At 46.4% G+C, this 13,237-nt stretch overlaps 1 protein-coding gene across 1 annotated transcript in view; it reads left to right on the forward strand.

The window, feature by feature from the left end:
• Window positions 1–349: 349 nt before the first annotated feature.
• The window catches only part of caln1 (calneuron 1), a gene marked incomplete at its 3' end in the record, with an annotated part of 545,727 nt that continues 532,839 nt past the window's right edge, over window positions 350–13,237 (forward strand). Inside the window, exon 1 of the mRNA XM_084322144.1 lies at window positions 350–467. Coding sequence (XP_084178270.1) covers window positions 353–467 — 115 coding nt within the window. The 5' untranslated portion in view covers window positions 350–352. The remainder of the gene's footprint in view (window positions 468–13,237) is intronic.

Raw genomic sequence — 13,237 nt, forward strand, 5'->3', positions numbered from 1 at the left:
CTATTAGAACCGGTTCTCGGTGCCCAACCCTACTCTTATCTCGTGACTTCCACGGAAATTATCAAATACCATGAATTCCCCAAAGATGATAAAATTCCACGACTTCCCCAGATAAATGATCAAATTCCACGACTTCCCTGGAGAAATGATCAAATTCCATAACCTTTCCCAGTCTGGAATACATCTCTCAGAATTCCATGACATTGCAGAAAAACGATATAACCTCCTAACGTCTCTTTCAGTGGTCATGGCACATGGTGTCCCTCGGACATGTAATGTCTTATACTCCTGCTGTTGTCCGTACTACTGCCGTCTAATGCTTCCCTCCCTTTTTCTCCCGTCCAGGGAGAAGATGCCATTCCACCATGTGACTTCAGGCCTGCTGTACAAAGGGAACTACCTAAGTGGCTCGCTGTCGGACAGTGACAGCGACGTGCTGGCTAGCATCTCCGTGGAGGAACTTGATGGTGAGATAGCTGGGGGGGGGGGGGGGGGGGGGTGTCTTGGGTTGGAACCAGCACTTTAGAAAAGTCAAGTCAGGTTTGTCCTTATCAGTGTTGGGCAAGTTACTTTTAAAAAGTAACTAGTTACAGTTACTAGTTACTTCTTCCCAAAAGTAACTAAATTACTTACTCAGTTACAAATTATAAAAGTAACTAGTTACTTCAGAAAGTAACTATTGTGTTACTTTCAATATTTTTTTTTTACATAAACAACATACACAAATCTAAACTATTTTAATGTTGCTGTGGGACAAAGTGAGACTAGCCTCCAATCAAATGCCATGTATGTAGATATTATAATTACTATGTTTATATAGTGGATCATACAAATACAATAGATGTTTTGGAACTTTTGATATGTATTGCCCCTCAACAGGCCACAACTGGGCAACATTAAATTATGCTTGTTAAGCACTATACCAAAAATAAATAACAAATATATACTGATTGATTGAACATTTTAATTAACAGATTGCAGAATGGGTACAGCAGTACGGCTCAATACACACAATTGTTAAGGGGATGCAGATCAGAGAAAGACTTTCGTCTTGTTTACATCAGGGTCCCCCATTTTCAATTCATGACATTTATGACATACACAACATACAGATATAAGAATCTAATCGAATCATTCTAAACCAGGGGTCTCAAACTCAATTTACCTGGGGGCCGCTGGAGGTAGAGTCTGGGTGAGGCTGGGCCGCATCAAATATTCCACAAAAAAAGGGTTTAAAGTATTCCAAAAAAAAGTACAACTGATTCAATCTTCTCACAAACAAACTCACTAAAACCTCACAAACACCAGCAACTGAGCATTCTCAATGGTGTCAGTGGACTCATCCACAGCTATGGAAATGCATGTGCATTTTTTTAACAATAATTCTGCTTGCAACTTGATATGATTTCATTCCATTTATTTTTGTGGTTCTTAGCACTGAATTCTGTGTTTTGTTTCATAGTGGCGTTTCATATTGCCACTCTTCACAAGAGCTACCGTTTCTTGGTGCTGGGAGGATGCATGCACGCATATTTTTTAGTCCATGCAGCTTTGAATTGCAGCGATTTTCACTGTCGACTTTTCTTTTACTTTCTTTGAACATGCCACATTTTTCTACTAACTGCCTGCTGGCGAAACTAGGCTACTAGCTACATTTATCTCACAGGGATACAACTGGGAATGAGGTTACTAGCTACAGTACACGCAGATTAGACTACCTGTCGATGCGCTGTCAACTCACTCTGACTCGCCCCGCTGAAAGACAACATGCATTCCGTGAAGACCCGCCCTACTCTGCTCTGATTCGCAGACTGTGGGTGGGGGGGAGACACGCTGACGGGACGCTGAATGTGATTGGACCAGAGTAGACAGACACACACAGTGGAGCAGTGCTTGCAGAGGAGATGAGTGGAGAATTTGCGCACTAAACAAGGAAGAACATATTGCCCCTCAGCGCAGATATCTGTCTGATGAAAGAAACAGGTTCATTCATAGTAACGCGCCGCATTTATTTGCAGTAACGGTAATGGCGTTATTGAGATTGGAAGAGTAATCCGTTAGATTACTAGTTACTGAAAAAACGAATGCCGTTAGTAACGTCATTACTAATAGCGCCGTTATTCCCATCACTGGTCCTTATTGTCCCTAAAAGGGAAATAAATTAAGCAGCAGCAGCAGAGCAGAACTCTGAGCAGAACATTAGGCCCTGGGGTTCTAGTCTCCTTTTCTGTCTCATTTATTCGATCACTTTGTTTCTTGAATGGATTTGTACAGTAACTGTTATTTTTACTTTTTGTCACCGGAAATGATAAAAACAGGGAAGAGATTGCGTTCCGTATCATTCTAGGTGGCAACACACACACACACAGGCCCGGACTGGCCATCGGGAGCACCGGGAGTTTTCCCGGTGGCCTGGCCTGCACAGATTAAAGAAAAAAAATTATATAAAAAAATTAAAAATTAATTAATTAAAAAAAGAAAATTGCCAGGCCATTGTTTCTAGTTGTGGCGGCGGCGCGGCGCGATAGTTAGATAACCTAGGTGGGTGGGAAACAACCAGGATTTCACTGTCTGCGACAGAGTTGGAGAACTATCTGACTCTCTCCCTCACGCGGACACACACACACACAATGGAGCCGTGCTGCCGCTTGTGATTGGTGGAGGCGGGACCAGGCGATACAACTGATTGACAGCGGAGGCGGCGAATGGAATGGCAGACGGCACTCAGATGCAGAATAACAGCCAGACAGTGAGCCAGGTAGTGAGGGACTCGGGAGAGATACAGTAGAGCGAAAGTCAATTAACGTTGATGTCAAGATGGACAGTGGAAGAAAGAGAAAGGGTGGAGGAGAGAGGGATAAAACAAAGAAAAAGAAAGGCCCTTACAGGAGAGAGTGGTTAACTGTATTATAATAGTAAATAGAAAAATATGTTGTGCTCTTGCTTTTTTCTTTTTGAAGGTGGAGAGAGTAGCATTGCTAGTGCCACAACAGTTTTATTTGAGGTCCATAACAGTACATTGTACTAAGCAATTGTTGGCTCATTAGTTTGTGATTCACATGCACTAAAATTCACCAGAATGCAGGAAGTTAATTCTTTGTAACAAAACATTTCCTGGTGGGGGACCCCCAGACCCCCGCTTAAAATACTCTGGAGGATATTTATGATAAGAACGGCCTTCGGGCGTTTCAGGACTTAAAAGAATTTTAGGATCTTCCCGGCGAGTCTTTCTTTCTTTACCTTCAACTAAGGTCAGCGCTGAGGGCGCATGGCGTGCCGTGGGCTCAAGCTTTGCAACCACACCCCTTTCTCAGGCCCATAGTGGACAGGACGACCTCCAGAGGGTTTGTCTCAGACTTTTATACGCTCTTAATTCAATCCACGTATAAAAATGTATCATTGGATACAATCTGGCGTGTGGATATCCCGGAGTTGGACCCCGAGTTTGACTGGGATGATGTTTGGGCAAATGTGGCATTGTCTTCCCGCAACCCCAATCACCAGCAAATTAATTTTAATTATATTCATAGGACCTATCTTACACCTAGGAAGCTATTTGCTATGGGACTGGTAACCGACTCTCGGTGCACTTTGTGCTCTCAAAGGGCCACTGGCACTTATATGCATATGTATTGGGATTGGCCACCAGTGGCCCGCTTCTGGAGGTCAATAACGGACAAACTTTCAGATCTGTGTGGCTTAACTATCCCATTCACAGCTGTTACGCTACTCCTGAACGATATAACAACACTACCCGCGTCCGTACAACTAAAAAGGGTTGTCCTAGCGGGCGTCACAGCAGCGAAGAAGCTTATAGCATTGAGATGGAAGGAGCCTGAGAAGCTCACAGTGATTAACTGGTCCCTAACACTGTTGGATGTGATTTATCTTGAGATATCCACGGCGCGGGTGATTGGGGTGGGGCAGGCTGGGATTGACCTGTGGTTCGCAGCAGCTGAGAAGGTCAGGACCGCCGTGTGTGGCTGAGCGGGGTAGGGGTGCTTGTTCGGGGGAGTCCGGCGGTCTCGTGGGAGGGGGAGGAGGAAATGTCTTGTCTTTTGTGTTGTCCTCTTGACTTTAACTTGGGATTTTATTGGGGGGGAGCTATTTAGCTATTTCTTCACTATTTGGACACTTTTACACGGTTCCTGTGAGTCTATGGAACACCTCTGTAGGTTTTTGTTTTTCAAGAAGGTTCATTGTTTTGTTTTCTGGTCGTGTGATCAAAAGCGGCGTTTTTCTACCTCAGGACCTTAGGCCGTTTTGAGGCTGGGCTCCATCTACTGTGTGACCCGGTGGCATCTGCCACATTGTTGTGCAGCTGGGAAATCTCTGACATCACTGATATGCACATTTTGTGATGACTCAGCTCGGTGAGGGTGATTGTTGTGAATTGGAAGAGTGGGCCTTTTTGAAAATTAGAGATATAAGTTTTATTAATATAGGGCCACACGGCCGGGAAACGGTGCTGAATACTGGGAAAGGCCATTTATTTATTAGATAGTACACCTTGAAATTTAAAAGGTTGAACTCTGTTTTCTTTTTCTTTTTTGTCTTTATAATTTGTTATTTCTGTATTATTATTGTTTCTGTTATTTTCCTGTGAAGTTCTGTGTATTGTTATTGTGGTTATTGTGTTGTCTTGTTTCATGTAAATAATAATAAAAAAATTTGATAAAAAAAAAAAAAAAAATGCTGTTTCCTGAAAATCACTTTGCATACAAATGCCACCTCCCTCATTGTGAGAGCCAACAAGCTCTGAGAGCATCCAAGTGGAGTTCTCCATTATTCTTTAACGTCACTTATCTTACCGGCTGACATCAGGGGTGTTTCTCTCGGGGGGCTCTCTGCAGCCCAGGCGTGTTTTATAAATCCTTTTGTTTTGTACCGTTTCTGAGAGTAATAGCCCCGGTCCGGGTAGAAGGTGAAGGCCTGATCGATAAAGTCTGTTGGAGTCAGCAGCAGGCAGCAGAGAGAAGGGGTGGGTGGGTGGGTGGGTGGATGGGGTGGTGAACCAGACGCACCCAGACCTCCAATTATTAATACAACGATGCCATGTTATTCTACTACAGATTGGCTTCAGAGTGTGCCGTAATAATCAGCTCCTCTATCAGTGTTGCTGGAGGTTTTAATATGCATGGATATATTGGCACCACATTCATCTCTCATCTGATTTCACAGGAGAATTGATGTGCTACAGTGGAAATGCGACAGCCTGTGCTTAGGAGAGGTCCTTGTTAGGTCAATTAAATACCATATCATTTGACAAATTGTAAACCGTGCATCCCTCCTGGATGCGGCACTAGATGTTTCATTAACCTCTTCCACCCGTGCGGTCCATCGGCGGACCGCAAATGACATCACGTCATAAATCAATCTCTCCAGACTGTTTGACAAAAGTATCGTTTTATTTTTCAAACGTATTCAAGTATAAACATCATAACCATGTCACAACAGCATTTATAATGTATATTATCATCAATACGTTAGTTTACCAATAGGTTAAAGTGTTATTAGATAGATTTTCATTTTCGCTTTGGTGTTGTTTAGTAAGTCGAACATTTGGGAAAATTTGAACGTCGGGAATTGTAGTTTGTTTTGCTGCCATTTTGTAGACTCTATTAGAGATTAGAGAAAATTATCACTAAAGTGCTATCTGTTGCAGCTGCACTGTTTTCCATGAAAATACCATATTTGGATAAGTTTGACCATTTCTCAAAAACTGAACCATTATTTAATAAAACACAAAAAAGGATCACCAAGTTACTCTGAATAAAGAACCCCTTTACAGACAACACTGAGACAAAGCTTCCTGACACATCTCCATCCAAACTCTTGGAAGAACTCATTGAAATCTCATCTGATACCACCTGCAGAGCTTGTTTCAGTGAAGTGCCCCTGGAAACATGTTGGTCTGAGTGTGGTGCTGAGTACCAAGTATCTCATGATGCAGCAGTTAATGTGTTGATACCATTCAGCACCACATATCTGTGTGAAGCTGGTTTTTCATCCATGACAGCTCTGAAAACAAAATATAGGGCCAAGTTGAGCCTTGAGGATGACATGCATGTTGCCTTGTCAAAGATCTCCCCCCGTATTATTAGCCAGCAGCAGACCTCGCATTGAGCTAGAAATGTCCACTGAGTGAACAAGTGCTTATTTTCTGTATTTATTTATATTTAAAAAATTTTTTTAACTTGGTGATCCTTTTCTGTATTTTAACATAATACATGATTTTCTGTTTTTTTTTTTAGAAATGGTCACACTTATCCAAATATGCAATTGTTATGGAAAACAGTGCAGCTGCAACAGATAGCACTTTAGTGATCCTTTTCTGTATTTTTATAAAAAAATATATGCTATTTGATTTACTACTACAAACAGTGTAATGTCAACAGTACTAAGCCATTTAGACCTGAAACGCCTGCTAATAATGCATTATTATAGCCTGCATATACACACAAATGTGTTTTCCCGGTTTCAATGGGTTAAATAAACGTTATTTTGAAAGCAAGCATTTTTGTCATCATTGTAGCAAAAAAGACAGGACTGGAAAAGTCTTTATCGTATGTAGGGGTGCCCTGGAATATTTTATTGGACACAGGGGTGCCTTGGCAGCAGAAAGGTTGATAATCCCTGTATATAGAGGACACCGAGAGCTTTCGATGAGCATTGGAATATTTCCGAACGACACTTCCCAAAAGCCTCTATGGGGTTTCAAATTACTTCTGTATGAATCTTTTTAATATCTCTTATTATTCGGGATAATAAACCACACAACTTAACGTTATTGACATATATTGAAGCGCAGTTAGTTTCTCTTCCCTATTTTTAGCATGTAGCAACAATTATATTTGAAATTAGTTTCAAAATGGTGGCACCCTGATAAAAATAAAAAAGCTACTGTACATACAGTAGATTTCATTATCTGTTCTTATGCACCCCAGTGATACTAAATCCAAATTGAACTCAGGCATTTGAAATATAAGATTTGGCACAATCCATAAATGTGCGAATTGGCTATAATAAGGTAATTTATAAGCCTGCTATTCAAATTGCATTGGTCCCGATGGGAGAATTCAGTACTGTATCTACAAAACCTGTTTTATCATCTTCCCTTTATTCATTTCCTTAGATCTTTTGTACACATGATCTCAAGAAGGTACTGAATGAGATCAGTGGCAGTTTTTCATGTCTGGTCATTATTAGCATGGTGTTATTCACTGCCAAAGATGCAAAAAAGAAAAAACCATAATTCATATTCTCCTTTGTTTCATCACAATTTAAGCAAGACTAGTAATAGACACAATATTTCTGACACTGGGAATACATGCACCGAGGTCCATAGATGTCCCTAGATACCAAGAATATGCAAATGGGCCTTGTAGAAGTGGAGCAATATTCCATTTACTTAGGTATGTATTTTAGGCGGATTTTCAGAAAATAGGGCTCCGGGCTTAACTCATTCAGCACCACCGGTTATTCCACGAGATGGCGCTAGTGCGCCACCGCTGTAAGTCAATGGGGCGACTGCGAGATTTGCGAGTCCTTAAAATATATCTTAAAGTATAGCTATGGGTCTAATACACCCGTCGATTATCAGTTAGTTGCATCCAGTCAACATGTACAAAACGGATTGTTTTTTCATCAGTACAGGGCTGTACACTGCGATGATATCGTCGCGAATTGCCCCTTTAATTGGCCGTTGTGATTGGTAAATATTATCTGGGGGCGGGCTTGCGAGCAGTGCTTTCAAGCCTTGCATTCGCATTTCACTCCTAAATTATCCAAGGCGTGTGATGACGCCACTCACGCGAGCTGAGCAGTGAGCACTCAGCAGGTATGATCAGCGGGAACAATCGACTGAGCACTCACTCTGATAGACTGGCTGACTGTCTGATTTAGCTATGAAGAAAAGTAAAGTTAGTATTGCTTCATATTTTCGACACGTTCGACCTCCTATAGTGAGCCGAACTGAACTGAACTGAACTCAGACACACGGAGAGAGCTGCGGCGTCTGCTGCTCCTCCCGCACCCGTGGCTGTTGTAAACACTAGTCTCTAGTCACACTGGGACCTCTGTGAGCCTGCCAGCCGGCTAGCTACTGATATCAACAAATCCTCCAGCAAGTCTAGTAGTGCATGATAGCTCGCGTTAGCTTACTGTTCAAAACGAAACGTCCCATTAAACTAAATAGTTCAGATAGCTCCTGATATCAATGTCTTATAAGTTATAACACTGAGTCGATGCGTATTCAAGCTGAGGGCATGCTGAATATAGTCAATAGGGTCCAGCTGCAGCGCCGGAGAATCCTGTCCGTAGTTGGAGGCTACAGTATAGGGTCCAGCTGCAGCTCCGGAGAATCCTGGCCGTAGCTGGAGGCTACTCGAGTACACACAGACAGTGGAGCTGGTTGCATATAGCGAGCATTTTGACTTGTTGCGTGGTGGCGATGTCTCGCAGATAATACAACTACAAGTATGATTATATAATATATATATTTTATTAAAGGGGAACTATCTTATAAATGGCCTTTTTGAGTGTTTAGCATTGTTTCCTAGCTATGTGAACTTATATTAATATGATCTACGTCTCTAATTCTCATATTGGCGCATTCTTCCAATTCTCCTCTCACAATATTCACCCTCACTGAACTGAGTCATCTGAAAATGTGATGATTTGTGATGTCAGAGAGACACCGCTGCATGATAATGGAGAGGTGCAGGATGAGCTGCACACAGTGGCTGGACCTGGACCTGGAGCCCAGGCTCAAAACAGCTCGAGATCTTGAGGTAGAAAAATGCTGTTTTTGAGGACTTGATTAGAAATACAAAACAATGAATAAAAAAAAATAAAAAATTACAGAGGTGTTCGTGTTCCATAGACTCACAGGAATTGTGTAAAAGTGCCCAAAATAGTGAAAGAAATAGTAAAATAGTTCCCCTTTAAAAAATAATTTGCCCCTAAAAAATATGTTTTGCCCCTAAATTTCTCATTTAGGGGCAAGTGTGCCCCTAGTGAAAAAGCATTTCCGTTTTATAGCCTTTTGAATATGAGTATAACTTTGGGTGCCTCTGAGTAATTCCAGAGAAAGACGGATAATAGCATTTGAGTGGAATACACTAAACACGTTGTAATTTCTCGCTTGATTATCGTATCTTCCTGAAATCAACGCTAGATTATCATTATTATCCTTCCTCGTGCATACATCAAAAAAGCATTGGACCGCGGGGCTCTGCCGCAGCCTCCTCAAACTCAAAAGCACACAGCCACACACACACAGCCGCGATCGCGGTAGAAATCTATATTGTTCTTACCTTGTATCTGATGTAATGCAAAAGAAATAATCCAATTATCTCATCGCCATTTGAAGTACTGGGCGTGGAGGTCCGTGCCACAGCATTGCATATTGAGGGGGGGGGGGGCCTCGGGCCTCGCAGATGCATCGGTGTATCTGCCTACCTCGCCTGAGTATTTAAACCACACCTGCACGGCTTGGATTGTCCCAGAAAAGAAACTAGACCATTCCCAATGTGGTGCAATACCAACTGGAAGGCGTAGGCGGCGGTATTTGCCCTTTTGCGAGCTCAGACCCATTCCCAACGATAACATCAGGCTGGCTGGATGAAAATGAATGGATATTGCTAATAAAAGAAATAACGATTAAAACCCGACTATACTCTGGTCTGGCGCTCAAGCGATGGCGAGTTAACCCGACTATCATCGTGACTGGCGCTGAATGAGTTAAGAGGTTAAGGAGACAGATCGATAGGTTATGTAGATAACCTAGTTATATTAGTATTGGCTAAGCGTCCCGCTCTGAGCCTTACGAGATACTTCTATCTCCTGTGATACCTAATGTATCTCCCACGAACAAAAAACACATGCACCCCACCTGTATGGGGCCCCGCCCCTTATGGTGGCATTACCCATATAACCATGACTCTGGTCATGAAACACCCTTCCTCGCCAAAAACCCGTCCCAGGAAAAGATCCCTCAAGAGGGAACTCAGGGCGCGCAGAGCGGGACGCTTAGCCAATACTAATATAACTAGGTTATCTACATAACCTATCGTTATATTTCGTATTGCATCGCGTCCCGCTCTGAGCCTTACGAGATAATGGGGAAGAGCGGGCGCGAGACCCGACAGATGTACCCCCTGAGGACCCGTAAGCCCACATCAAGGGGTGCGGGGAGCCCTGTCACCCCATCCTTCCTAACGAAGGGGGGGCGCAGTCAACTCCACCTGAATGCAAACAAGAGGGAGCCAGAACCCCTTGAACACACCGTACAGGCGGAACCACGTGTGATTCAACACACTGCGGCCCATACCCATACACTCCTGCTACCCGACCAAAGGACGGGAAGCAGGAAAGGCCACAGACCCCAGAACCGCCTGGGAGACAGAACCCCCGGTCATGTCCATGAGGTAAAACCTTACAAAGGGGCCCGGTGAGGACCATGAAGCTGCCGCACAGATGTCCTCCACCGAGGCCCACCCAGGAGAGCGGCAGAGGCAGCCACCCCACGAGTGGAGTGCGCCCTGACGCCCCCAGGGGGATCCTGCCCAGCCAACGTGTAGCAGAGGGCAATACCCTCGCACAACCAATGGGACAGGCGCTGCTTCGACAGTGCCTTACCAGCACGAGCCCCACCGTAACAGACAAAAAGCTGGTCGGTAACCCTGAAGTCCTGAGTACGGCTGAGGTAAAACCCCAAAGCACGGACTGGACATGACAGGTGAAGGCCCGCATCTAACTCACTAGTGTGAGGAGGAGGACGAAAAGCCTGAACCACAATATCCCGGGAGCGGAAGGAACTCCGGATATTCTTAGGCACGAAAGCAGGATTAGGTCGCAGAGTGGCACCGCAATCGGTCCGAAAAGACAGGCACTCTGGACGTACCGAGAGAGCACAGAGCTCACCCACGCGTTTAGCGGAAGTGACAGCCAGTAGGAACGCGGTCTTGAAAGACAGCCGTCCCAACGGCGCCTGCTCGAGCGGCTCAAACGGGGCCAAGGACAACCGACCGAGGACCAATTGAAGATCCCAAGTCGGAGCCAAGGAGCGTTGCACCGGCTTAACGCGTCGAGCGCCAAGCAGGAAACGCTTCACAAGAGGGTGGCTGAACAAAACAGTCCCCTCAAAACCCTCATGACAGGAGGATATAGCTGCCGCATATACCCTCACTGTCGAAGCCGACAGCCTACCAAGAAGAGACTGGAGATAACCCAGAACAGCATCCAGGGGGCAGGAGACTGGGTCCCAGCCCCCCCCCCCCTTACACCATTCTTGGAACGCACGCCACCTGCCCGCGTAAACCGCGACAGTGGAGGGAGCATGCGCACACCGGATGGTATCAACCACTGCGGGATCCATCCTCTCCAGACTCACCCTCCCACCAGCCACACCACCAGGCGTTGACCCAACACCGGAGGCTGGACAAGCACTCCGTTGTGCTGCGAGAGGGCCGTCGCTGACCACGGAATGACCCAAGGAGGAGCGACCAGAAGCTGGATTAAGACCGGGAACCACACTGACGTGCCCCGGTCCGGCGCGACCAGGATCACCGTCCTGCGCTCCCTCCGTATCCGCTCCAACAGCTGACTCAACAGCTGTACAGGAGGGAAGGCGTACAGAAGACCGGGCGGCCACGGAAAGGTCGAGAAGGCATCCACCCCCAAGGGGGGATGATCCGCTCGACTGAGCGAGAACCACAAGGGGCACTTGTGAGAACGTCGGCACGCAAACAGATCTACCGAGGCCTCCCCGAACCGATCCCAGATCTGTCTGACTATGTCGGGGCGGAGTTCCCACTCGTCGCGACGAGGACCGCCCCGAGACATTATATCCGCCGCCACATTTTCCGTACCAGGAACGTGGAGCGCCCGCAGACTGCGCAGCCTGCGGGATGCCCATAGCAACAGTTCGCGCGCCACCCGGAGCAGGCGGGCGGAACGAGTCCCACCCTGCCTGTTGATATACGCCGCCGCCGTCACATTGTCCGTCCTGATCAAAACGTGTTCGCCTACCACCAGGTGGCCGAGCCGTTTGAGGACCAGGAGGACCGCCTTCAACTCCAACACATTGATATGCAGGACAGCTGGGTCGGCATGACCCGTCCAGCTGCCCCCCACTGCGTGGGTCCGAAACGCCCCTCCCCAACCTGTGAGAGAGGCGTCGGTGAAAACCGTGACGTGGGAGCCACTGCTGCCCATGGGGACCCCAGCGGAGAGGATACCCAGCCTCCCCCAGTGGGCGAGATCCCCCCATATCGACAAAGGAACCGTCAACCGTCTCCCTTTGCCCCACACCGGATCTATTCTCAAAGAGAGAAACCACCTCTGTATCCGCCTCATAAAGAGGAGGCCAAGAGGAACCACCGTGTGGGCCGCCGACATAAGGCCCAGCAGACGCATCACCTGCAGCGCCGTAACCGTCCCTCCCAGACGGAAACCCCAGAGCGCGTGACGGAGATCCCCCCGACGCTGCTCCGAGAGGGTCGCAAGCATGGGCTTCGACCTCAATGTCAAGCCCAAGTACTCCACCTGTTGACTGGGAAGAGGGGTACTCTTCTTCCAATTCACAGCAAAACCCAGGCTGGTGAGGAATTCCACCACCAGTCGAGTATGAGACCTGGCAACCTCCTCTGAACGGCTGAGGAGCAGAATGTCGTCGAGATAGAACAGAACTCGTATCCCCCGACGACGTAAAGGCCCCAGAGCAGCCGCCACGCACTTGGTGAATGTGCGGGGAGCCAGAGAATAACCGAACGGCATTCTGTGGTACTCGTACGCTACGCCCTGAAACAGGAACCGTAGGAACTTCCTGTGAGGAGGGAAAATGGGTATGTGAAAATACGCATCCTTCAGGTCTATGGAGGTGAACCAGTCCCCCCTCCTGACAGCAAGCAGAAGGAGTCGGACGGTCAACATCCTGAACGGTCTCACTACAATCAACCGATTGAACATGGACAGATTCAGTATAGGTCTGACCCCCCCAGTTTTCTTGGGCACCAGAAAATAACGGGAGTAGACGCCTGACATTGCGTCCTCTCTCGGGACCACAACGACGGCCTGCTTCGCCAACAGAGATTGAATCTCGTCGGCCAGGGCTGTCACCGCGCCCGACCCTAACAATAGGGTCGGCACCAAACCTGAGAACGGAGGATGGGGCCGCGCAAACTGCAAAACCAGCCCCGCCTCTAACGTTCTCCTCATCCACCGATTCAAGGGA

The sequence above is a fragment of the Notolepis coatsorum genome, assembly GCF_963971535.1.
Source record: "Notolepis coatsorum genome assembly, chromosome: 1".
In the NCBI taxonomy this organism is placed as follows: domain Eukaryota; kingdom Metazoa; phylum Chordata; class Actinopteri; order Aulopiformes; family Paralepididae; genus Notolepis; species Notolepis coatsorum.